The sequence below is a fragment of the Thamnophis sirtalis genome, unplaced genomic scaffold (genome assembly GCF_051295495.1).
Source record: "Thamnophis sirtalis isolate CommonGarterSnake01/CBP01778 unplaced genomic scaffold, rThaSir2_p1.2 scaffold_1, whole genome shotgun sequence".
In the NCBI taxonomy this organism is placed as follows: domain Eukaryota; kingdom Metazoa; phylum Chordata; class Lepidosauria; order Squamata; family Natricidae; genus Thamnophis; species Thamnophis sirtalis.
The window spans coordinates 66,726,813-66,750,091 of record NW_028261381.1 but is presented as its reverse complement, the minus strand read 5'-3'; the positions used below and the strand labels follow the sequence as shown (position 1 = coordinate 66,750,091).

General features: G+C 39.9%; 1 protein-coding gene across 3 annotated transcripts in view; it reads right to left on the bottom strand.

Moving 5' to 3' along the window:
• The window catches only part of COL18A1 (collagen type XVIII alpha 1 chain), a 195,023-nt gene that overhangs the window by 33,434 nt on the left and 138,310 nt on the right, over window positions 1–23,279 (bottom strand). For all 3 annotated transcript variants that reach the window (XM_087714621.1, XM_087714608.1, XM_087714614.1), the window contains 16 exons: window positions 22,706–22,812; window positions 21,338–21,364; window positions 16,172–16,375; window positions 13,859–13,885; window positions 12,955–13,017; window positions 12,720–12,806; window positions 11,916–11,969; window positions 11,335–11,493; window positions 10,690–10,752; window positions 10,485–10,529; window positions 6,202–6,324; window positions 4,563–4,634; window positions 4,422–4,466; window positions 3,715–3,759; window positions 1,680–1,742; window positions 440–475 (listed from right to left, as the gene is read on the bottom strand). In XM_087714621.1, the coding sequence (XP_087570747.1) occupies window positions 440–475; window positions 1,680–1,742; window positions 3,715–3,759; window positions 4,422–4,466; window positions 4,563–4,634; window positions 6,202–6,324; window positions 10,485–10,529; window positions 10,690–10,752; window positions 11,335–11,493; window positions 11,916–11,969; window positions 12,720–12,806; window positions 12,955–13,017; window positions 13,859–13,885; window positions 16,172–16,375; window positions 21,338–21,364; window positions 22,706–22,812 (1,220 nt within the window). The remainder of the gene's footprint in view (window positions 1–439; window positions 476–1,679; window positions 1,743–3,714; window positions 3,760–4,421; window positions 4,467–4,562; window positions 4,635–6,201; window positions 6,325–10,484; window positions 10,530–10,689; window positions 10,753–11,334; window positions 11,494–11,915; window positions 11,970–12,719; window positions 12,807–12,954; window positions 13,018–13,858; window positions 13,886–16,171; window positions 16,376–21,337; window positions 21,365–22,705; window positions 22,813–23,279) is intronic.

Sequence of the window (23,279 nt, the reverse complement as noted above, 5' to 3'; positions counted from 1 at the left end):
TTTTAACTTAGATTTGGGGGGAACATATAAAAATTCTCCATCCACATCTCTTAATGTAAAATTCAGTTCTGCATAGGTTGCTATTATTTGCGGGCATTCAAAGATGGAGCCATATTAATGCTAGTCATTCATTCTCCTGCCTAGCCAACAGTTATCTCAGTCTTCTCTAAGAGCTGGGTACAGATAATCCTCCTCATGCTTTATAATCCCAACTAGACACTGAAGATATAGATTGCACACATTTCAGCAATAGGTGAATTGGAGGTATTTGTTAGATGTCATAGGAATCATCAACTAAAAGTTTTGAAATGTGCAGTTTAAAGCAAAATAAATTGTAATGTTCTTCAGACTTCAACAAAATTCCTCAGGGGGAAAAATCCAAATTTTGTATTACACAAAACACAAACATAATTTCTTCTCAAATCTAGATGATACTCACTTTAGACCCTGGGCTTCCTTCTTCACCCTTTTGTCCCTGAAATAGGGAGAAAAAGACATTTTTAAGAAATAAGGCAATTTCACACAATGGACAACTATGGAATTGCTGCAAATGATAGTGACTGTGGTCTAACATATGGAGGGCTGAACTAGGATCCAGAAACTGTGGTATAACTAAAAGGTCACTGTTGATTCACTTGTTTGACTTCTATTTTTCATTTCATTTGGTCTATTAAAGCATCTCAAATACTTTGGCTGACCTAATAAAAGGGCTGTTGGTGTTGGGAAAGATTGAAGGTAAAAGGAGAAGGGGACGACAAAGGAGGAAATGGTTAGATAGTGTCACTGATGCAATGAACATGAATTTGGACAAATTACTGGGAGACAGTGGAGGACAGTGGGGCCTGGCATGCTATGGTCCAAGGAGTCACAAAAAGTCAAACACAACTTAGTGACTGAGCAAGAACTTGGTCTATTCTCCTTTTATAAATGATCTTGATCATGAATGAATAGAGCCTACTTACATGAATTAAAAGCTATAAACAATTATCACCATTACAACAAATATTTGAAGTATGTGTGGTCACTTACAGACACTGAAGAAATATCACTGTCACTTTAAATTGACCAAATGGAAACAGACACCATTCATAAGGAATCAACGTCCATTTTCAGCAGCTGCCCTGCTACTTGATGTTTTCTGGAGAACTTTGTATACTGGTTATTTCTATCATAATCTGCTGGGTCTCCTCCAGACCCGATTATAAGAAGAAACATCTATGAATGTGCAGAAATGGATAGACTGTCTATGGAAATGAAGGAGAGGGAAGAAACCAAGTACTGTCAAATCTGGAATAGATGGTATTCCTGGCTTGAGAGTAAACGTAAAACTTAAGATATAAAATGTTAAAGTATAATATAAAGAATGTAAAAGGTATAGGAAATAGATGATATTGACTTGATGCTATTATAATCTAAATGATATAATTTAAGATAGAGAAATGGAGATAGAATTTCTGTAAATAGGATTGTTACAAACGATATTGATACCAATATGGAAAAGCTGGTATAAGTGTACATTTGTGTTTTGTCTTTTAAATGTTGGAAAATTCAATAAATACTATTTTTAAAATAAATTTTCTAGGTCCGAGGGCTAGAAGCTTTCAAATAAATCATTCTAATAATTCCTAAAGTCATAGGGAATTGGAAGGAGTAGTGCTTGGACTGAATTTTCTACTCACTTGTGGTCCTGGGAAACCTTCTAATCCAGGGCGACCATCTAATCCCGGCAATCCAGGATCTCCCTGTGGGAAGAGGGGGGGAAAGTCCTGGTTTTCATCACAAATATAATTTAACAATTCAATTCCCATTCAAACATATTTAAGGCTTCAAAAATGATTATGGTTAAGTGCTTCAGATTTCATGAAAGCACATGGCCTGTAATGTATGGATAACATTGGAGGATGATGGAAAAAGATGCTGCCTAGGTAGGAAACAATCAGACATTTGAGGGAGGATCCCCCAATAAATTAATAGCCAGAGAAAGAAACTTAAGAAGGATCAAATGGACCAAGTGTCAGGCCTGGAAGCCATTTTTTACATTGGGCTGTCAGGCCTGGTACATTTTATATGGCATATGAGAGATATAGTCTAAATAATATTCCTTTCTCAGAGAGTCAAGGACATCTTGCCCTGCACCTGGAGTAGTCTGACCGGGAGGCATCTCCAGTTTGGATGGGGCCTGATTGGACCATGTGATGGACATGTGGTTGCTGGGCAGGGACTTGAACTTTCACTTGGGTGGAGAAGCTTACAGATTCAGGTTTTCCCAGATGTGCCAATTTGATATCTCTAATAAAATGGAACTTTGAGGAAACTCAAGCCTGGGAGTCTTCTTTCGTTAGGGGTTTACTTTACACCAAGCAGGTAAAAATGGCAGTGGGAAGTTTGTACTTCTCGACTTCCAAAATTCCATTAACAGAGCCTTATAGTAAAGTAGAATTAGCTTATTTAGTTGTGTTTCCTATGAGATTTTCCTGGAACAGCTAACATGGCTTCACTCCTATCAATTAAAAGCCACCTGATTTATTTCAGATTTCCATGTGAGTATAAAAAAATGTGGAGCCTTCCTTAAGAGCCATATTATGAATAGATTCAGCATCATCAACCACAGTATCCTTCCAGAGTGGCTTCAGGGTGGCTGCCGCTTTGAAGCTGTTCTTTTTTTGTGGCTGGTTCTGGTGAGTGTTGGAGAGGGGGGAAAGTCTATCACAGACTCCTGCGATGTGGTGTATCTTAAGGATCATGTCACCCACTGCTCCTCCTAAATAGCTACATGAAACCGTTGGATGAGATCATTCAAGAGAACTAATTGCAGTATCATCAGTGTGATGATGACAACCAATTGTACAATTCTATCCCAGGTCAGGCTGGCAATGACATCATGTGATGACCCAATATCTGGAGGATGTGAAGGTCTGGATGGGAAGAAACAAGCTTCAACGGAACTCTAGCAGGATAGAATGGCTTTGGGATTTGGGGCCTTCTGGATCAGATTGTGCTTATCTTTGACTGTGGATTAGGATAGCACATGGGTGTCAAACTCGTAGCATCACATTGATGTCACGTGACATATCGCAATGTTTTTTCCCCTTTCATGGAGCTGGGATGGATGTGGCCTGTGTGTGACACATCTGGCCCACGGGCCGCCAGTTTGACGCCCCTGGGATAGGCACATTCCCAATAGTGCTAGTGGCTCTTCTTCCAAGTGTTGGGACAGTGTGAGTCTGCAGCTCATTCACTCTAATTGCTTATGTATTGGGGAATGTGGTTTAGGGTACCAGAAGTTATTTTTTTTGCATGCTTGCTTGTATTTTTTTATAGTTTTTATTGTTGCTATTATGAGCTGCCCATTGTTATGGCACATAAGATGGGTGACAAATAAGCCAAACAAACAAATAAATTTCATTAAGCATGCATCTTTTTTTCTTAAAGACACCCAACCAAATAAAAGTCCTTAAAACAGTGCCCTTTTTTATTTACATTTTGTGCCATATCTTGAAAATAACAAGTTGCTTTCATGAATAGTAGAGATGAACAATGCTCACGCACATGCAAAGTCCAAAATGCCTTTTTACTGTAGGTCATTGTTTATGTATGTACAGCCCTAATGTTTTTAATAGCATGTGAATAAAACATTTCTTTAAGCTAGCATCAAGGAAGAGAAATATAATTATTTTAAGCAAACATTTTAATCAAACATTGACATGAACTTACCTTTTCACCTGGCAACCCTGGGAGACCAATGATGCCCTCATCTCCCTAGAGTTAAAAAAAGACTGATATATGACTCTTTTTTTACATATACTTCTTAATATACACATGAATGGGGGACACATGAATCAAGAGTGTCAATGTGTCACAGGATCTAAATCAAACACAGAAAGATAATCCATTTCCATGTCTACCTATCTTGCTTTTGGACTGTGGGAACAACAGATATTCCTGATTTATGATCCAAACACAGGATCACTAGTCTAATAATGAGGAATGTCCCCATAATTCCTCTATCAACTACTTGTGCAAAATCTTGGGTAAGATCAATGACTTGTGCAAGATACAGCATATATGTACCATTCTTATCAGTGCAGTTTCTGAATAGAATAGCACAATCATCTATACTGCACCAGCTCTGTACACCTTATTTATTTCAAAGTGAATTTGAATAGGCTAATGGAAAAAAATAGCATTAAAGTGTATTCTAAAGGCAGGAAACGTTTTAGAATCAGTGGGTATCTGAAAGCTTGGAAGAGCAGCTTATTGACACTCTGACAGGATGGGCTGTCGCCATGGTAATGTTCACTCATAAAATGCCCCTTATCATTTGCAGAGACAATTCCAAATTAAAATAGACAAAGCCACCCTGCTAAACTAATCAAGGGTTCAGGTAAAAGCCAAAGCATCCAACATTTTAAAACCCAGACCTTGGGTCCTGGAGGCCCTGGGAGTCCTGGAAGTCCTGGAAGCCCCTGCAAATAGAAAGAAGTTACAGCTAAATTCAGTCATTCTTCCTATGCTTGCATATCCATATTCCTATCCATGAAAAGGAATATAAAGTGGATTACCGGAGGACCTTCTGGCCCACGAGTTCCAGGACCACCAGAGACTAATGGAAATCCTGAGCCTTCCATGTCGACCTAAAAAGTAATAGAAGTTATTAGTCAACCAGTGTGTTGTCATGTAAGAGTCTTCTTTGGCTGTGTCTCTTTCCCCGCCCAACAAATTATAAATACTTGAAGGGAACAAGCCAATGAATGAAGATAGGAAGGATCCTAGTCCTAATGACAGCCCAATCCATATGCTGATTTCCTAGCTTGTTAAACCCTACACAGAGGACTGTGTTTTTCTTTCTTGCATCTTACTTCCTACTGGCTAATATCTTGGTTGAACTGAAAACAGCTCATATTCTAAACCTTTCTAATTTCAGTTATATTTTTTTATACTTACAGATCTGAGATGCGGTGTATATTTCTGATAGCTAAACTCTTCTTTTATTATCTCCCAATATTTTAGCTTTTCCTAGCTTATTGGGTTTGTTTTGTCTGGTGGTTAAGTCACCCGGCTAGAAACCAGGAAAGTTTTAGTCCCACCTTAGATGTGAAAGTCGGCTGGGTAACTCTGGGCCAATAACTCTTTTTTAGCCTAACACACTTCGCGGGGTGGTTGTTATGGGAAAAAAATAGGATGAGGAAGAAGTATTATGAATGTTTTCCCCTTTGAGTTATTATAAAAAAATAAAGGTAGGATATAAATAAAAAAAATACAAGTGTGTATGCATGTGCGTGTGTGCGCAGATGTGTGCATGTGTACACACACATATATATGATATGTATAACATAACAAATACTATTCAACCCCATTTTTTGCACATTGATGTCATCAATGACACAGTCTTCCTTTCTGTGATTCTCCTCTATAGCAGCCTTTGCTGCCAAAAAGATTTGTCTTTTGTGCTTGGTCTTCCAACCTACATTGATTCCCTCTAACAGATCGAAGTGTTTCATATTGAAGGGATAAAAAGATGAGGGGACAGATTTGTCATTCCTGAGCTCTGAGCATGGGTGGTAATCCCCCCATTTAAAGAGTTTTCCAACAAAGCTTTCCACAGGATGTCCTCCTCTCCCAGTAAACCACTGCCTTAATCTTTTCTAGTCTTCATCCTTCTATTTCAGAAGCAAACAGACTCAAACAACCTTGTCCATTATAAAGGATGGAGGGAGGCCTCCCCACTGTTGCACCATGTGGGTGGGAGAAAGAAGCAGAAGAATCAAATCCTGATTTTACTATAAATGAGGCTTGTATTTCATACTTAGCAGTTATTGGAATTCCTTCTTAACAGCTGGTTAACCTGGTTCTTGCAATAAACATATTTATCCAAGAACTGCATCCACAAATCACTGCTTGCCCAACATGAGTTCTAAAACTGACCAACAAGACATTAACACAGAGCCTTGCTGGGTATAATAAATGAATTGAAGGGGCATTCTCCCTGTATTTCTTCGACTTTATCTGTCTTCTCACTCTATTGAATTTCAAATTGTTATAGTTTTGGTCAACTTCTACTATTTTTCCCTGTGAACTACCAAAGGCATTGATGGTTCAGTAATAGCAATAACAAGTAACAAATAGATCAAACTAGAAATTGCAGTGCTCTTCAGCCTTTTGCACCTTGTTGTTAACCACACGGAAATGTTTGGTACTCACAAATTCTGCTGCAATGCCCGGCCCAGGGGGCCCAGGCAATCCGCGGGGTCCCATTGGCCCAGGAAGGCCTGCGAGACCAGGTTCACCTGGTATTCCTGGCACTCCTGGCACTCCTTGGTTGCCCTGAAAGAACATTGACAATTAAGATAAGTCTATTTCTAACAAGGGGTCAAGTATTCAGAGCCATGCAAATTAGAATTTCAAAATAGATGAAAAGGAATTATAAATACCATCAACATAAAATTGAACTTGCTCAGAAGCTGAAATACACCAAGTAAATGAGATGAAGAGTGTGGAAGAGAGGTAAGGGAAGAAGAGAGTGATAGGAGAGAGGGCAGGGGGGGGGAAGAGGAGGAGAGAAAGGAGGAGTGGAAAGTGAAGAGAGGAGAAGGAGAGAGGAAGGGGAAGTAGAGAAGACAAGGATGACAGAGGGAAGAAAGGAGGTAGGGAAGGGGAGGAGAGAGGGAGAAGAAAGTGATGGATAAGGTACAGTTATGGTGTATGGAGAGCAGAAGAGCCAATAATTGTTTTGGGGAGTTGATGCAATGGGGGGGTTGCAGGCGGTTTGCCCCAGTACGGGCATAGCGGAGTTTGCCTGGAGTACTGGATACCGTTCCAGTACGGTGCTCCAGAGGGCCCACCCACCCACCTGACCTCTTTACCGGTCTTTTAAGTCTTTGGTGCTTCCACGCACGTGCATGACATATACAGTGCCTGCGAGATGCTCCGCTAAGCAGCTGAAGCATCACAGAGGCGCTAAGATGCAGGCACGTGCATCCATGTGGACGGCGCCAGGCCCGTTCCAACTGTACCGGTTGGAACGGGATCCAGAACCCACCACTGAGTTGATGGTAAAGTGAACTGATGTAAACATTTAATAATACAAGATGATGTTGGCTATGTAATAGTACATGTGATTATATGTTATGAAAATGGAAAAATAAAAACACTTTTTAAAAAAGAATTTCAAAATAGAAAGATAGGAATGCATGTACCCATGATTCACAGACGTCTGATTATAGATTTATAATCCGGTTTGAATTACATATGTATGTCTGCACTTATACATGGAGTGCTCTCTGAGCTTGGTTGTTTGCAGATGTATACAGATGCCTAATTACATCATTCATCCCTTACTACATCATATCAAGGAAGGTATTCACAGAAGAAAATGTTCCTCTGTGAGCATTAAGCTAAGTATATTTGTTGGAAACAAATCTCAGAATTACATCTACATTATACAGAATGGGTAAGGTCAGCTTATAGGGGAGATGAGTGGCATAAGAAATTAATAAATAAACAAAATAGACGGTTATGATTTTGCTACACATATTATCACACATTGCTTTGAGATTCAATAAAAGTGCACTATTATACACATTATGACTACTTGCTCAAAACTGAAGAATACAGTTGATATTTTAGGTGTGACATCACATCTTGTGTGATTGTGATACTGTGTTTATGGATTGTTGTGGAACCTCAGAAAAAGAAGCATCTCACATAAGCAAAATGAGTAGGGGGAAATTTGCTATGACTCAGACATTTGACAACATACCATATGTTGGCTTAGAAATTATGTTCATACCCTTGTACTGCATGACAGAATGAGCATGCTGAAAGGCTAAAGTAGTTGCGACAAATACAACCCACATCAGCAAATACAACCTTTTTATATTTAATAGAATTCTGCTCTTAGCTTTTCAATTTATTAATTAAAAAATACCCCATCTCTGAAATGCCAACGTCGGTTTCATTAAGTCAGGTCCAGGCATATTCTCTTCATGTGTTGGATTGCAGCTCCTACTATGTCCAACTATTGGCCACTTTACTTGGGGCTGATAGAATTTGAAGCCCACCGATTTAAAACAAGTTAAAATAGGACTCAGCAAATTAATGGAGGAAGAAATGATCAGTAGCTTTCAGGTTTGGGGCTGTTTATTACCTTCTGAATCGCAGTCAGCATATTTAAACAATACCTGCTTGGGAGCATCATAGCTATTGTCTTTGCTGCGGTTTCTGACCTTCCTGAATGTGTCTAGTTAGTTCCTGCATTAGGAAGTGGATTAGATGTTTTTGGCCTCATCCAGCAGGACTCTTATTAAGTTCTGCATGTTGTGTTTGACAGAGGAAATTTAACCCATCTTGTAGCAGTCGTATGATTAAGTGGCTGGTACAGGAATCTAGAAATTATGCCCACTTCTTAGAATGATAACAATGGAATGTTACATTAAGTTGTAAACCTTCATGAGAAATTTCTGTTGTGAAGGAGTTGAGAATTTAGGCCAACATTTTCTCACTGGGAGCCAAGTTGGCGGCTGCCTCTTCAGTTTGTTAGATGGAAACTATGCTATTTATTGCCTTTATCAATGGAAGAGTAAAAGTCCATCAAGAAAACCAGGAGAGGCCAGATACTGAGCCTCCAAAATACTTAGAGATGTTTCGTTGGCAATACTCTTGCATTAGATTCTGCATTAACAACCGCAACTTATAAGTGAACATTTTAAAGAATCATATAAAGGGCAAAGAGGAAGAAATCAAGATGTGGAAAATGTTAACCAAAGCAGATGGCTTTATGAGCAGAGGCTATTAATCAAATGAAATGTGTGTACTTTATAACATATGATGGCATGAAGATTGGAATTTGGAAGAGGGTTAAAAGTAGCTCAAAGAACCCCACCTGTATTTGCTAAAGAAAGATGTTGATATAAAAGAAATTCCACCTTTAACAATCAGGCGGGGCAGTAATGGAAGACACTTCAGCCAAAATATCAAATGCTGATAATTATGTTCACATCTCACAGTGGCCTATACAGATTTTTCTGGGTTAATAATGTATTATGATACTGCTTTTTTGCATAATTCCATTCTCTGGCACATATCTTCAACACAGAGGGTAAAGACAAACTGTAGAGTTTTATAAAGTTAACAATGGTTGAAGAAGTCCCCTAATCTAGTACATTTGAAAACCAGACCAAGCTGCTTTCATGGCGAGAGAAACTATCTTCTTAAAAATATGTATTATTATATGTATTATTTTACAAAACTAAATAATATGTAACATTGTAAAATAAGATTATATTCTCCTGGATGGCAATCTTGGGACGTACTTCCACTACATGTTTTGCTACCATGGCCTAAGAAGGAAGAAAATCCCATTTCTCTGTAAGCACAAAAGACATCTCTAACACAATATTGTATCACCCGCACCTACAATTAGAACACTTACAATGCCTTATAAGCCCTGGGCTCTTTAAAAGGGAGTGTGAGCTGTAAATATGTTTTTTTCCATAGAACCCTGGGATGTCTTTGAAATTGGATTGATAAAATCAGTTATACGTAACAAACACAAATGCTTGGCAGAAAAGTAAAACACCCAGCCTTGACTTGAAAAGTTAAGAATATGACCTAGTTCTGTGATGGCGAACCTAGGTGACACGCGGAGCCCCTTCTGCGGGCACGCAAGCCGTCGCCCCAGCGAGGTCCGCCATGCATACACACATGCCTCTCCATGGCCAGCTGATTTTCAGGTCTCTGTGTGGGGGTGGGGCATATGTGGGAGATGTGCGTGCATGCATGGGGTGGGTAGGGGGGGGTCCCCCGTGCATGCGGGGGGTGGGGGGAGTGTGCAGCAGCCTGGTTTGTGTCCCAAGGGGCTTCAGGGAAGCTGGCCAGGCCCAAAACAGGGTGCAGAGGTGTGTGCAGTACCCCCCCCAATCCATTTTTGGTCCCAGGAGGCTTCAGGGAGGCCTGCTATGCCCAAAATGGGCTGCAGGGAGCATTCATGCATGCGCGGAGAAGTGGGAGCGGAGGGATCAAATGCTCATGTGCAGGGGGACGGGGCACACAAGAATGGGTATGATGCACATATTGCATTATGGGTGTGGGCACATGGCAGGTGTGCGCTTTCGGCACATGACAACAAAAAGGTTAGCCATCACTGACCTAGTTAGTAGTTGAATCCTATCCTATGAAACAGGCATTATAAAGACTGTAAGATAATCTGGAAATTCCTGTCTCTCCACCCACCCACCCACCTATTCCACCACCAAGAAGAGATTGACAAACTAGTTTCATACTGTTGCCAAGAAAACTACACGGACATATTTGTAAAATCAGCAACATTGGAACCTGATTCAGTGAAATTGAAAATTGAAAAATTTTACACACTTGCACTCAAAAAACTTAGTATATACATAAAAAACTTAAAATATTGTAACGTTACCAAACTAGGATCAACATAGGGACTAGTAACTATTTCTTTAGAAAATAAGTAATTGTACCTTTGGTCCAGGTGCTCCTGTAAAGCCCATTTCACCTGATTCACCCTGGAAAAATGAAAGGAAAATACCAGTGAATTTACACTGAAGTGCTGAAACATACCTTGACAAAGTAGGCAATGGCAGAGGAAGTCCAGTTTCCCTGGCTGGTCCTCCTCAGTGTGTACCCGGGTGATCCTGAGCCTCGTTGAAAAGGAAAAATACATACCGGTGCTCCTTTTTCTCCAGTTTGACCAGGGATGCCATCTTTTCCTGGAGGCCCAAGTGGGCCCTGGAAAACAGTACGAAATTTTTTTCCTCAGTTAAATCAAACTGATCAGACATTACCCTATGCAGGAATTTTGTGTGGCATTTATGCTTTGGAAAATGTGAATGCAGATGAATAAATGCTTGGTTTTCTTACCACCATTAACCTGTCTGTCTGTATTTATTTATTTTAATTAATTTTATAGGAGCTCAAAGCATCATGCATCATTTCCTTCCTCTAAATTTCCCCCCACAATAAGCCTACAAGGTACGTTGGACTGAGAGAATGACTGATGGATGCCATAAGTCACTCAGTGAGCTTCAGTGGCTGAGGGTGCACATGAACCCTTATTCTAGTCCAACACCTTAACTACTAGACCACAGAAGTCAAATCCAAGCCTCATTTCCAGACACTTCCCAAATTCTACTAATACGCCAATGAGACATGTTTTTCATTCAGCATGATAAGCACAGCTAGCCAAGGGGCATGCAAACCTCCTCCCACTACACACACACTTCACAACAGTAAACTGGCTTACCATGACAGAGTGATGAACCTGGGTAGCCTTTGGAGACAGAGTTGCACGATATTTTCCCCTTTACTCACCGGAGGTCCTGGGATTCCTGAGTTGCCATTTCTCCCTGGAACTCCAGGGAGGCCTGGGAGGCCTGGAAAGTCAGTGCCATTTGTCCCAAATCTTCCAGGTTGTCCTGGTAAACCAGGTACACCAGGAGGGCCTGGAGGCCCAGGTGGCCCTCTGGGACCCTGAAACATAAATATAATGTACATTCTAACCCAGGGGGCTCCAAGCTTGGCAACTTTGAGATCTGTGTACTTCAACTTGGCTGGCTGAGGAATTTCAGGAATTGAACCCCACAAAGTTGCCAAGTTTGGTGACCTCTGTTCTAATCTGAGGTGCGCCTAACAAATAAATATGTTTATGCTAGCCAAGTTAATCTGCTTGCTGAGCAAATGCTACATCATTCATGTTTAAAGATCATGCTGTACAGAGACTTTGGGCTTCTGGTTAAAAATTAATGGAACTAATATTGAAGTTAGTGTATTGAAACATCTGAATGATTCAATATTGAGGAAGGCCACTATTATTGTTTCTCTCTTTCTTCCTCCCAAATCCATTCTAATCAATGGAACATCGGTTCCCCTATTCATAGAACTTAGGTACTTACTCGTGAAGACTCCAAGTCACTTCCAAAACCAGAGCCCTCCATATCAATAAATGTCTGGAAGAAAAAAGCCACAGATGCAAACAAACGATATGCTAAGGATATCAAAGCTAAATGCCATTGAAACAAAGACCTAAGTAGTTCAAAGAAATATGTCTGCCTAATTTCATCTGCTGTATTCCTTGGTTTGCATTGAGAAGAAATCCAGACAAAGAGGGCATGTTAATAAATTGTGGGGGGTGGAAGTGTTATTCTGCAATTTAATACTTACCTTATATACTAAATCTTCCACCTGGTAGACTGAATGGACAACCAATGAATAGTGAATATTTATGTAAGTTCTCCCAGAAATATGTACAATAAAACATTACAACAATAAATATACAACACTATTCAAGGCAGAACCACAAATATTTTCAAGCAATTTAGAATGTTAAAAGCTGGAGAAAACTAAAGGAAGGAAGGAACAGGCTTGGCACATACATAATAAAGCTCCACCCAAAGATACAGAAGTGGGTTTGCAGTGGTGCAGAGTGATTTTTCCCTTGTTCTCCTACCTCTTGCATAGCTCCCAACATCTGTTTCAGATTTGAGAATGGGAGCAGCAGGGGCACATGAAATCCCTGCCACCTGGTATTTTCATTCATTCAATGGAAAGTCAACTTATATAGATCTACAGAAGGGAGATAATTTGCCTAAAGAGAAAAGCAGAGAATGATCCTGGCAGTGCAGCATCATTTCCTGGGTGGGATAAGGCCACGAAAACAAGTTCCACTCTTGTCTTTCTTACAAGCTTTTGGAACTCACCAATTTATCCACTCTGGAACTCAATCCAGGTTTCCCAGGTGGGCCTGGGGGGCCAGGAGGACCTCTAGCACCAACACTTGGTTCTCCCTAGATGGAAAGAACAAGTTACACAGCTGATTACAGTCACCCCTGTCCCCCCAAATGCCCCCAGAATCCCTCAGTCAAATCAGACTACTCGGAAAATGCTCCAGTAAACAGCACAGCCATATTTCTATAGCTTTAGGAGTATTTGTACCTTTTCGCCTTTCAGGCCAGGCTCACCCGGAGTCCCAGGGAAACCTTGGGGACCAACATCACCCTATAGAATAAATACATAAATGTGTGTTTTGATCAAGCCTAGTTAGTTGATTTTTTAAAATCCATCATTTTGTTTACTTGTACAAAAAATTATGACCTCCCTCTAAGTCCCTTACAATCCTCTGATGGGCCCTGACCCCAGTTTGCAAACCCTTGGTTTAGTCCAATGTGTGAGTCATATTCTCTCTGATGCAACTGAGAAGCACTTTTTGCTGAGATGTGTTCTTCCCATTTTAAAGCCTACTGGTTTCCATTTCAATCTTTCAACTCTTTCAAATATTTCAAGCAACATTTCCACATTGTTTATTACTCATAAACAAATATGCAACAACACATCTGAAACTGCATTTAGAAATAATTTAATTTTTTTTAAAAAAGAATACATTTTGTAAGAGCATTCCAAATATGATACTTACATGCCAATAGTTTACTCTTTTGACTTCCCAAGTTTTGTTTTTCATATTACTTAGGTCGGCGGGGGGGGGGGGGAGGACATTTGGGGAGATTACATTAACTCATGATATTGGGTAGTTTACAGATTTGACTGCCTAATCATTACATATTTCACTTGAATGAATTTAGAATGATCATGTTGCTTTTTTTATTAAATAGCTGGCCTGAAAATGTCTATATAAAATGTGGCTTAGGATACAATCTTATTCACATCTACTTGAGAGTTAACTCATTAAACGTAAGGGGAGTAACGTCTGAACAAACTTATATCATTTTTCTGTGAGATGCTCAGGACAGTTTTGCATGGTATACAAAATTTCTTTACAATTGCATAGTTCAAACCTAAAAAGTTTGTATCTGAAATGTGAGGAATAAACAACAGAACTTACTGGTTTGCCATCTTCACCAGGATCCCCCTAAAAAGAACAAAATGTTGGAAAAAGAACTTAGGCACTTTTATACTGTTGTGATTTAAATTTCAAACTCCAGGCTAATCTCCTCTGCAACCTTTTCACACTCATATGATATTTGGCTGAATCAGCTACAGGGATAGCTCACTCAGATGTGCACAAAACATAGGAAGAATATCTTGGCTTAACTCTTACTGTACTAAAGAGAGTGCAACAATATAGCAGCTCAGAATGGAAGCAAAAGAGAGACGAACAGGGAAAATATCAGGATTACTAATGAGAAGAGAAGCAAATGATAAAAATATCTAAAAGGAGCACCAATCGGGGGAAGAACAAAGGGGCACTCTTTCTAAGACAAAGGACTGTTCCCTTTCTTCCCTGTGACCATCTATTTATCCTCAAATCAGTTTCAGAGATTGCAGAATCTGCCGGAATATATTTCAGAAACATTGGGAGTTTCAGGATAGGGAAGGTATGTCAAGTCTAATTCATGTGACACTGGAGTTGGGGACTGCAGGAACAAAATATTCAGGCAGAAAAGCAGAAGCAAAATTAAAATATATTTGAAAGAGAGAATCTGTTCTGAGCACAATTAAGAACCAAAGATACATAAAAGTTCAGGTGAAATTTTCCATTAAAAATGAAAAATTCCTGTCTATAGAAGCAATCTCTAAAATTCAAAACCTGATTGCACACTATTCTGTAACAATTTTCTAACAGATAAGGATCAATCATGGATTTTGTATAAAAGACCATCATGCCTTTATTATTTATGTCCTTGATTAAATGGCCTATCAGAGCCTTCAAAAATAATCTGCCAACTAAAGCGTTTTCTTTGCATTTAGAAGGTTACATTTTTTAATTAATCGTAAATCTGATGGATGAAACAAAAACTGAGAAGGAAGCAAATGAATAGGAAAGTCATGTAAAGAAAATAAGAAAATGGACAGAAAAAAATCACTAAAATCTTAAGAAGGGCTGTGGGCTTCTATGGTGAACCTGGAAGGTTATATCAATATGGATCTATTTGTATACATATCATATTTTGCTCATTCCAATGTATAGTGCATACGTGTATACATACCTATGAGGCTATTCCCTTTCAGGATAAGTGATGTTATGCAGAGAGCAGAAAAGGAGTAAGAAATAGTAAGCTAAAGAAATTTAAGCCATGAAATAAGAAAAAGAAAATATAGATTGATCTGGTTTATGCCGATATCATTCAGCATTTCTCTCCATAGCTTCCTATCTTTTCAAACCATCTTTCCTTCTACCACGTCCAATCACTGATTTATGCATTGCTTCATAAACTCCTCAACTTTCTCTTCTTGAGAACATCATCCAATCACACCAACTTCATCCAATCAGTTTTTGTTTTATTTTGGTCTTTCTTTCAACCCATGCCTTCATATATTTATTTTGTTATCCATTCAATCTTCATTCATTCTCTCTCTACGTGCAAAACTATACAACATAATTCTTTCATACTGGGCACTCAATTTTGCATTTAATCCAGATTCATTTATAGTATTCAGGTACTCTTGATTCTTGTTTTACTATACACATTTCTTCAGTGCTTCAGTCCTATGCCATTCAACTTACTTTTAAGTTTCTCCTGATACACCCAATTCTCATAACAAATATATAACAAATGAGTAAAAGCATGTTCTTCCACACAAAAATTCATCCATCACAACAGACTACATACTTCCTGTTTTTTTTTAACCGGCATCTGCATGCTTTAAAAGGTCTCTATATAATTTCACGAGTACTGAGGTACATACATTTATCCACTTGTCCTTCTGTAAGTAGTTTATACTCGTGCATGGTTTACTTCCATCATGTAGAACAACCAACTTTTATCTTCAAATACATGTAAAGTTCCATGAAACCAGACTATTCGCTTTATTGTATATGTATACTAAATCGATAAATGATTATATATATATATATATATCTTGCAATAGAGTAGAATGATGGCAACAATATGTTGGTTTACAAGGCTGTCTTTAGGTTAGAAATCCCAATTTTCCTGAGCACACTTGGAATAAAACTGGACTCTGGTTCTGCTTGTTGCATATTGGTAAAAATCTGTCCAAACAGAATTGTCTTGTTAATAGGGAATACTATATGTGACATGAGTCCAGCTAAGGCTGGTACCTTTGGCTATGCCTTCCATGAATGCCAATGTATAGTGGCAATAAATTAATGAACTCTAAACGGTAAGCTGTTCTAACCCCACCTTCATTCAATTCCAGCTGAAGTCAACCATCATATAAAAAGATTACTTACAGGCTCTCCATCCTTTCCAGGTTGACCATCTTTTCCTGGAAGTCCTGGTGGGCCCATGGCTCCTGGTTGCTCAACAGTAGAGCCATCAGAGTGCCTCATAATGGTTCCGGGAGGTCCTGGGGGCCCAAGTGGACCTGGAAGCCCTGGAGTACCAGGCTCACCTTTCTGTCCTTTAGAGCCAGGATAGCCAAAGCCTGCACTTCCCTAAAGGGGGAGAAAATATGAAAAATGAAAACAAGACAAATATAATTTCTTCTACGTTGGAAATGGACATGGGTAGGAATCATTATCTTCCCATTTCCTTATATCACATACTGGAAGTTCTGAGACAGGCAACTTGATAGCCTCCAGTCACTTTGGACTTCAGCCCGCATAAGTCCCAGCCCCCATCAGCACGGAACTATGGGAACTATCATCCAAAATTTATAGAGGACAATAGGCTGCTACTCCCTCTAATATATTAATTATTGTGTATTTGTGTTGCTTTCTAGCCTTAAATCAGAGTTTATGCACATATAAGTTCAAGTACTTTATACAATATTATTTTGGAAGAAGGAATAAGATCTACTGCTGGCAACTTGTTACCTACACATCAAAAACGACAATGCAAACATATATGCTGGCCTGTGAGCAAAGGCTACATACAGGATGCTATTGCCAAAGCAAAAGAAATAGACATTAAATCTTACTGCATGTCATGCCTTCACCACCCATATGAATCTGATCTATAGATGCTGTTTGTCCATTCCACCTGCCCATTTGAGGCAGTGGAGGAAGTGCAGCCTCCAGTGGGGCAGGGATATAAACAACTTCCATGGTGGCCAAGATTACAATTTTGGCAGGTGCAGAGGGAAGGGAGAGAAATGGAGGCAACTAAGGCCTTCGGTCTACTAAGGAGAAACAACAGTGAATGGAATTAAAAAGAAGGGAAAAAAGGGGAGGCTACTAATTCCTTTTCCTAAAGGGAGGAAACATTCAGGAGGTGCAAAGTCTAGGCCAGAGGTGTCAATTCGATTTCATTGAGGGCCACATCAGAATTGTGTTTAACCTTAAGGGAGGCAGGGGGGCATGGCTTGGGGGGGGGGCATGGCCAGTTCAATGTCACTCATGTTGGGGGTGCCTATGGTGGTCAGAGTGCTCTGCCAGTGGAAATGGGCTCCTGAGCTCTGTTTTCACCTGCAACGGCCCTCTGCCAGCAAAAACGGAGCTCAGGAGAGCCGCCTGCTGCCCTTGTGAGCTCCATTTTCGCTGGCAGAGGTTTCACAGGCCAGTCCTTTGCTCTTTCCAGGGAGGCCCTGCAGGTTAGATCTAAGCACCCACAGGTCAGATCCAGCCCCCGGGTCTTGAGCTTGACACCTCTGGTCAAGTCCTCTTTAATGTCATTGTTCCAGGAAACATCCCTATTGTTATTTGACTTTTCTTTCCTGAAGAATTTAGGTTTCCAGTTGCTTACCTTTTACGCCATTTGGAATTTAGCAATGATTATTTATTCTTTTTTTCCACATCAGGCCCTTTTCAAATAATGCAAGTTAACTATTCATTGGGATAAAGCTAGAAATATTTGACCTATGTTGTGGCCATTTGCCAGGTTTTGGGGGTGCTACATTGCTAATCGAGATTCTTCCTTTAGGGAAATTAATCTTGTTATGATCCCCCTGAATTCCAGGATATCTCCCCATCTTTGGTAGGTACTAATGGAGGCTCTGCATTGCACAATTGCTCCAGGACAGAGTATATAGAGATTCTATCTATATACAGTATTTTAAAAGGAAAAGGGAGAGGAAAGCAATTATGTTTTAAATGGAACTCTTGCTCTATTTCTTGCAATGTTAGACTAAGTATAGGTTGATTTAATTGTTTTGCCTTGTAGAAACAGCTCAATAACATTAATCTAAAAATAGGGCTTCTTACCAAGCTGTTAAGCAGAAAAGCATTCCATTCAATCTCACGATGGAAAGTGGGTACTTTTTGCAACAAATATCTTAATTCCAAATTCTGATAACACAATAAGCATCTTTCACTCCCCAGGCAAGTTCCAAGCAATGATTCATTTGGTACCAGTAGATGTTAAAGGCAAGATAGCCCAACAGCAAATATAAATAGCAATAGCAATAGCAGTAGACTTATATACCGCTTCATAGGGCTTTCAGCCCTCTCTAAGCGGTTTACAGAGAGTCAGCATATTGCCCCCAACAATCTGGGTCCTCATTTTACCCACCTCGGAAGGATGGAAGGCTGAGTCAACCCTGAGCCGGTGAGATTTGAACCGCTGAACTGCTGATCTAGCAGTAGCCTGCAGTGCTGCTTTTAACCACTGCGCCACCTTGACTCTTAGAAGGAGATATCTCTATATTTAGGGATTCTGAGTGCCAGCCATCAAACCGAGTGTATTAGTTGTTTTTTTAAAGTCTTTCTTTTTGTGCAAAGAATAGCAACTGTGCATAAATAACTGCACAAAGAAACTGTTGTGTTTTAGATGGAAACCCATTTCAATCAGAAAGGATTCCCTCAAATTAACGTCATTTCGTTCTATCATTTGCTGAAACTTTGGAATTGGAAGATGTAAAAACAGAATTTGGACACCATGGAGTTACCCTGGGGATAAATTATCCTAGGTCTAAATTAATGCCTGTGTGATCTAATTTTATTTTAAAAGCATGTGAGAGCGCTGCCATGAGAAAGAATATTATCCATGGGCTTTGTCAAACTACTGTGTTTCCTGGCTATTCTACTTCATTCCTACCCACTTTCTATCTCACAAGAACAGCTTTGATGAATCTAGGCAAGTCCCACTTCAGTCCAGCATTTTTTATTTCAAATAGCAGCCAGATTTCTACCAGTGACTCGGAGACTTGAGCTTCTCCTGCAACTTTTTCCCCTACTACAGTTGTTGGAGGCACGTTGCCCCCAGTCCAGTAGTAATGAAGAGACTTCTAGATAAATACAATAGCCTTTGATTTGATTGACTTATCTCAGTTTTCTATATCCCTGTTGATCCACTCAACAACTAGTTTACATTACTATGTATTGGGCTTGCAGTACACCAAACATTAGCCTATAATGGGGTTTGACAAGGATCTCTAAGGATTTTCTCCCACTGCCAAATATGATGCATTAACAAAGTATATTTTGCCCCAAAAATAAGCAAAGTGTCACTAGATAGTGAGATAGGAATCATGTAAATATTAAAGGAAGGAAGGAAGGAAGGAAGGAAGGAAGGAAGGAAGGAAGGAAGGAAGGAAGGAAGGAAGGAAGGAACTAAGGAAGGAGGTAGAACTGTCTGCTGGGCTCCAGCTGAAGGAGGGATTAAGTGGCACAAGGAAAGGAAAGATAAAGTGAAAGCATAGCAAAAAGAGGAAGGGGGCATTTTCTCTCCATGACTACTTCTGGAAAAGCGATAAAAACTGACAAAAACTGAGGGGAACCAATAGCAGCTCATATTAATAACGAAAATAATGAATTGGGGATGCAATCATTTTAATGTCAGGCACTCCTGTTTGACTTTTTAACATCATTTTGATCTATCATTTTATATATAGTTATCTTTCAAGTTGCATAAAAATATGTAACGTCAATGTTTTTTTTTTTTTTAAAAAAACCAATTGGGATACTATGAGCTCCAATCCTGCCCTAGGCATGAAAGGCAGCTGGGTGACTTTGGGACAGTCACTCTTTCTCAGCTCAATCCATCTCAAGGGGTTATTGTGGTGGGAAAACAGAAGGAAGATGGGGTATTACTGTATTTTTCGGAGTATAAGACGCACCTTTTCCTCTCAAAAAAGAGAGTGAAAATCTGGGTGCATCTTATACGCTGAATACAACATTTTTGGTCTCCCAAAACCCCGCCCCTTTGCAAAAATGGCCCTACATAGCCTTTAGGAGGCTTCCAGAGTGCTCCTGGGGGCTGGGGAGGGCAAAAATGAGTGAAAAACGGGCTGTTTTTTGCTCATTTTTGCTCCTCCAGCCCCCAGGAGCACTCTACAAGCCTCCTAAAGGCTATGCATGTGCTTTTTTGACAAAAAGCTGGCCCATTTTTGTGAAAAATAGGCCATTTTTGTGAGGTCTGTAGAGTGCAAAAACGTTTTTTTTAATTTGCCTCTTCAAAATCTTGATGTGTCTTATACTCAGGTGCATCTTATACTCTGAAAAATACAGGAGTATGTTCACCATGTTTCAGTAAAAATAAGGAAGGTGAAAGAATAAAGAAATAATAAAATTTGTAAACATAGTAGATTATGCATTTTTTTAAAAAAAATCCCTGCTTCTACTCTGAAAGCATGATGACTTGTACATCTGCTGCCCTGGCTTAGAGCAGAATTTTCAAAATCAAGAGATAAAGCTCCCTTAGGGAGGTAAAGACCGAGTCCAGGAAAGGTGAATCTTTTGAGTTGTACATTGTTAAAATAAATTCACCATTCCCAAAATGTCATTACTTTGTTTTCACTGTTCATTTTTGTTAATTTTGACATTTGCAATTTTGCGGGAGGTACGTATGTACGTTAAGATTACATTAAAGGGAAGTGTGATGGCAAAAGGTTTAGAAAAGCATTCGCCGACCTTTCCAAGTTGGCGGTCAGGCGTAGGGGAGGGAGGGGGGCGAAGAGGGGATGGTTTTGTGTGAGGACTTGACAAGTGCACATGAGCACTTGTGCACACAGCTTCATTTGTGGGAGCAGCATGTCTGGCACCCGCCATTCCCCTGAGTTGGGCTGTGCGCATGTGTGCCTGTAGCGGCCCACCACTCATGCAGCCTTGTTGCAAATAGGCCATGGCCTGGTAGTAGACTGTGGCCCATAGGTTGGAGATGCCTGGTTTAGAAACCTCTAGTTTAAAGAGAACACTGATGTTGGGTTGTTCATGTTCAGTGTTTTGTGGGAGTTTGGTGATTGTTTTAGCATGTTGTGAACTAGGCTATTGTGTTAACGCAGGGGTGGATAACTTTGGCACCTTTTCAACCTGTGGACTTCAACTCCCAGAATGTCCATTGGTCATAAAGGGGCCATAGTTGCCCACCCCATGTTCAGCCGTGGTAATGTTTGTTGCATGAATTTAGATCTGCATATAGTAAAATAATTATTAGCATGTCAGATGCATATGCTATTTTCTCACCCCCAATATTCCTTTAACACCTTTTTAAGAGGCAAAAAAGATAATTGCAATGCTTACCTTTACACCCAGCTCCCCCTTTTCTCCCTGCAAAAGCAAAAAGCAGAGCAAAGCAGAGCAAAGCAAAGCTTTTCAGTATTGCGTAATCTAACACACAACAAAATCCAACAATCAATCCAACATTCAGCAAAATTAATTATCCACTGAGTTGCTGTCTGTGGGAAAAGAAAGGGGCTGTGTTGCTGCTATATCAGCCTTTTCTAGTTTAGAACATTCTAGATGTGTTGTTCTCCACCTCCCATCAGTTATTATTAGCAAAACACTGGCTGGCTAGAGGAGGTAGGAGTTGTACCCCAACAGTGGGAATGCTTTGTGTTGGGAAAAGGAACATTAACATTAAACGAATGCAAGCACCTCATCACCCACAAACCAAGTGGGCTTCCCATAAAGTTCACTTTGGTTCATGAGCAATAAAAATATCAGTGGTCAGACATTAGAAAGAAACAATTCTTCCTAAGAGAGAAAAATGGGTTTTTTAAAATCACCTTTACAAGAAGTTGCCTTTCCCCTTGATCTCACACATTCCTATGTTTACCCCCAAATGCACTTTAGTCATGGACAATCTTTCTATCCTTGTGTTGGAAAAGTGAGAAAGTTCTACTACTTCAGATGTATGCCTTCTTCATCAGATGTTACCACTTTTTAGACTGCAGGGGTCTCCAACCGTGGCAACTTTAGGACTTGTGGATTTCAATTCTCAAAATTCTGGGAGTTGAAGTCCACAAGTCTTAAAGTTGCCAAGGTTGGAGACCCCTAGTTTAGAGAACAGAGGCAGGTGATTAATTCTTTTCTCTTTAGTTTTTGACTCCTGATCACCAAGGACTATATGTAACTGCAAGGAAACAAGTTTTCCCAGACTTCCATCTGAAATGCCTTTGATTCCCATGCTGGCCTAGCTTCTTCCTCCCCACCACGCCCCCTGAAATTTGTTGTAGAAGATACTCCCAAATTCAGGAAATAGTTGTTAATTGGTGGAAGCTCACTTCACTGCCTTTGGGGAATCACCATTTTCTTTGTGCAGGTGGAATATCTAATGGAGGCAAGGCTCAGATAGAGGGGCAGGAATGAAGGGGACAATAGGAATACTTTTAATAAAGGAGGAAAGGAAAGGTGGAGAGGCCGTCCTATATTCCTTCTTTGAGTGAGCTTAGCAATAGCAATAGCAATAGCAGTTAGACTTATATACCGCTTCATAGGGCTTTCAGCCCTCTCTAAGCGGTTTACAGAGTCAGCATATCGCCCCCACAGTCTGGGTCCTCATTTCACCCACCTCGGAAGGATGGAAGGCTGAGTCAACCTTGATCACAACATGGTTGCCTTTCAATAATAAAATAGGAAAGGAGAGCAAGCTGTTTGTTGCTACTTCACCTTTTCTCCTTTATCACCATTGGTTGACAAAACCCCAGTCCCCGGATCTCCCTTGGGGCCACGGTCCCCTTTCTCTCCAGCGTCTCCCTTTTCACCTTTGGTTCCACCTAAAAGCAGAATGAAAAAGAATTGTGCAGAATTATCCGCTTCGTGCAATACAGGAGTCTGGAAATCAGAATGCTTGGTGTTCAGGGTTAGGACAAAATGTAAAATGAACTAAGTAGAGGAGAGATTATTATCGTGAATTCTGTTTCAGGGAGATTTTGTAGTACAGTGTTTCTCAACTTTAGCAATTTTAAGATGTGTGGCTTTCAACTCCCAGAATTCTGCTAGATGGGAAATTCTGGGAGTTGAAGACCACACTTCTTACAAATTGTTAACAGTGAGAAACACTGCACGAGTGCATAATTATACTATTGGCATGCATGGCATGTAAAAAGTATTCTTTTCATCAAATTAATGCATTAATTAAAAAAAAATCACAAAGACTACTGATCCCTTTCCGAAATATTGTTAACACTCATACTTACCACACATCACATCACCGAAAGCTATAACGTGACCAGTTAGATAT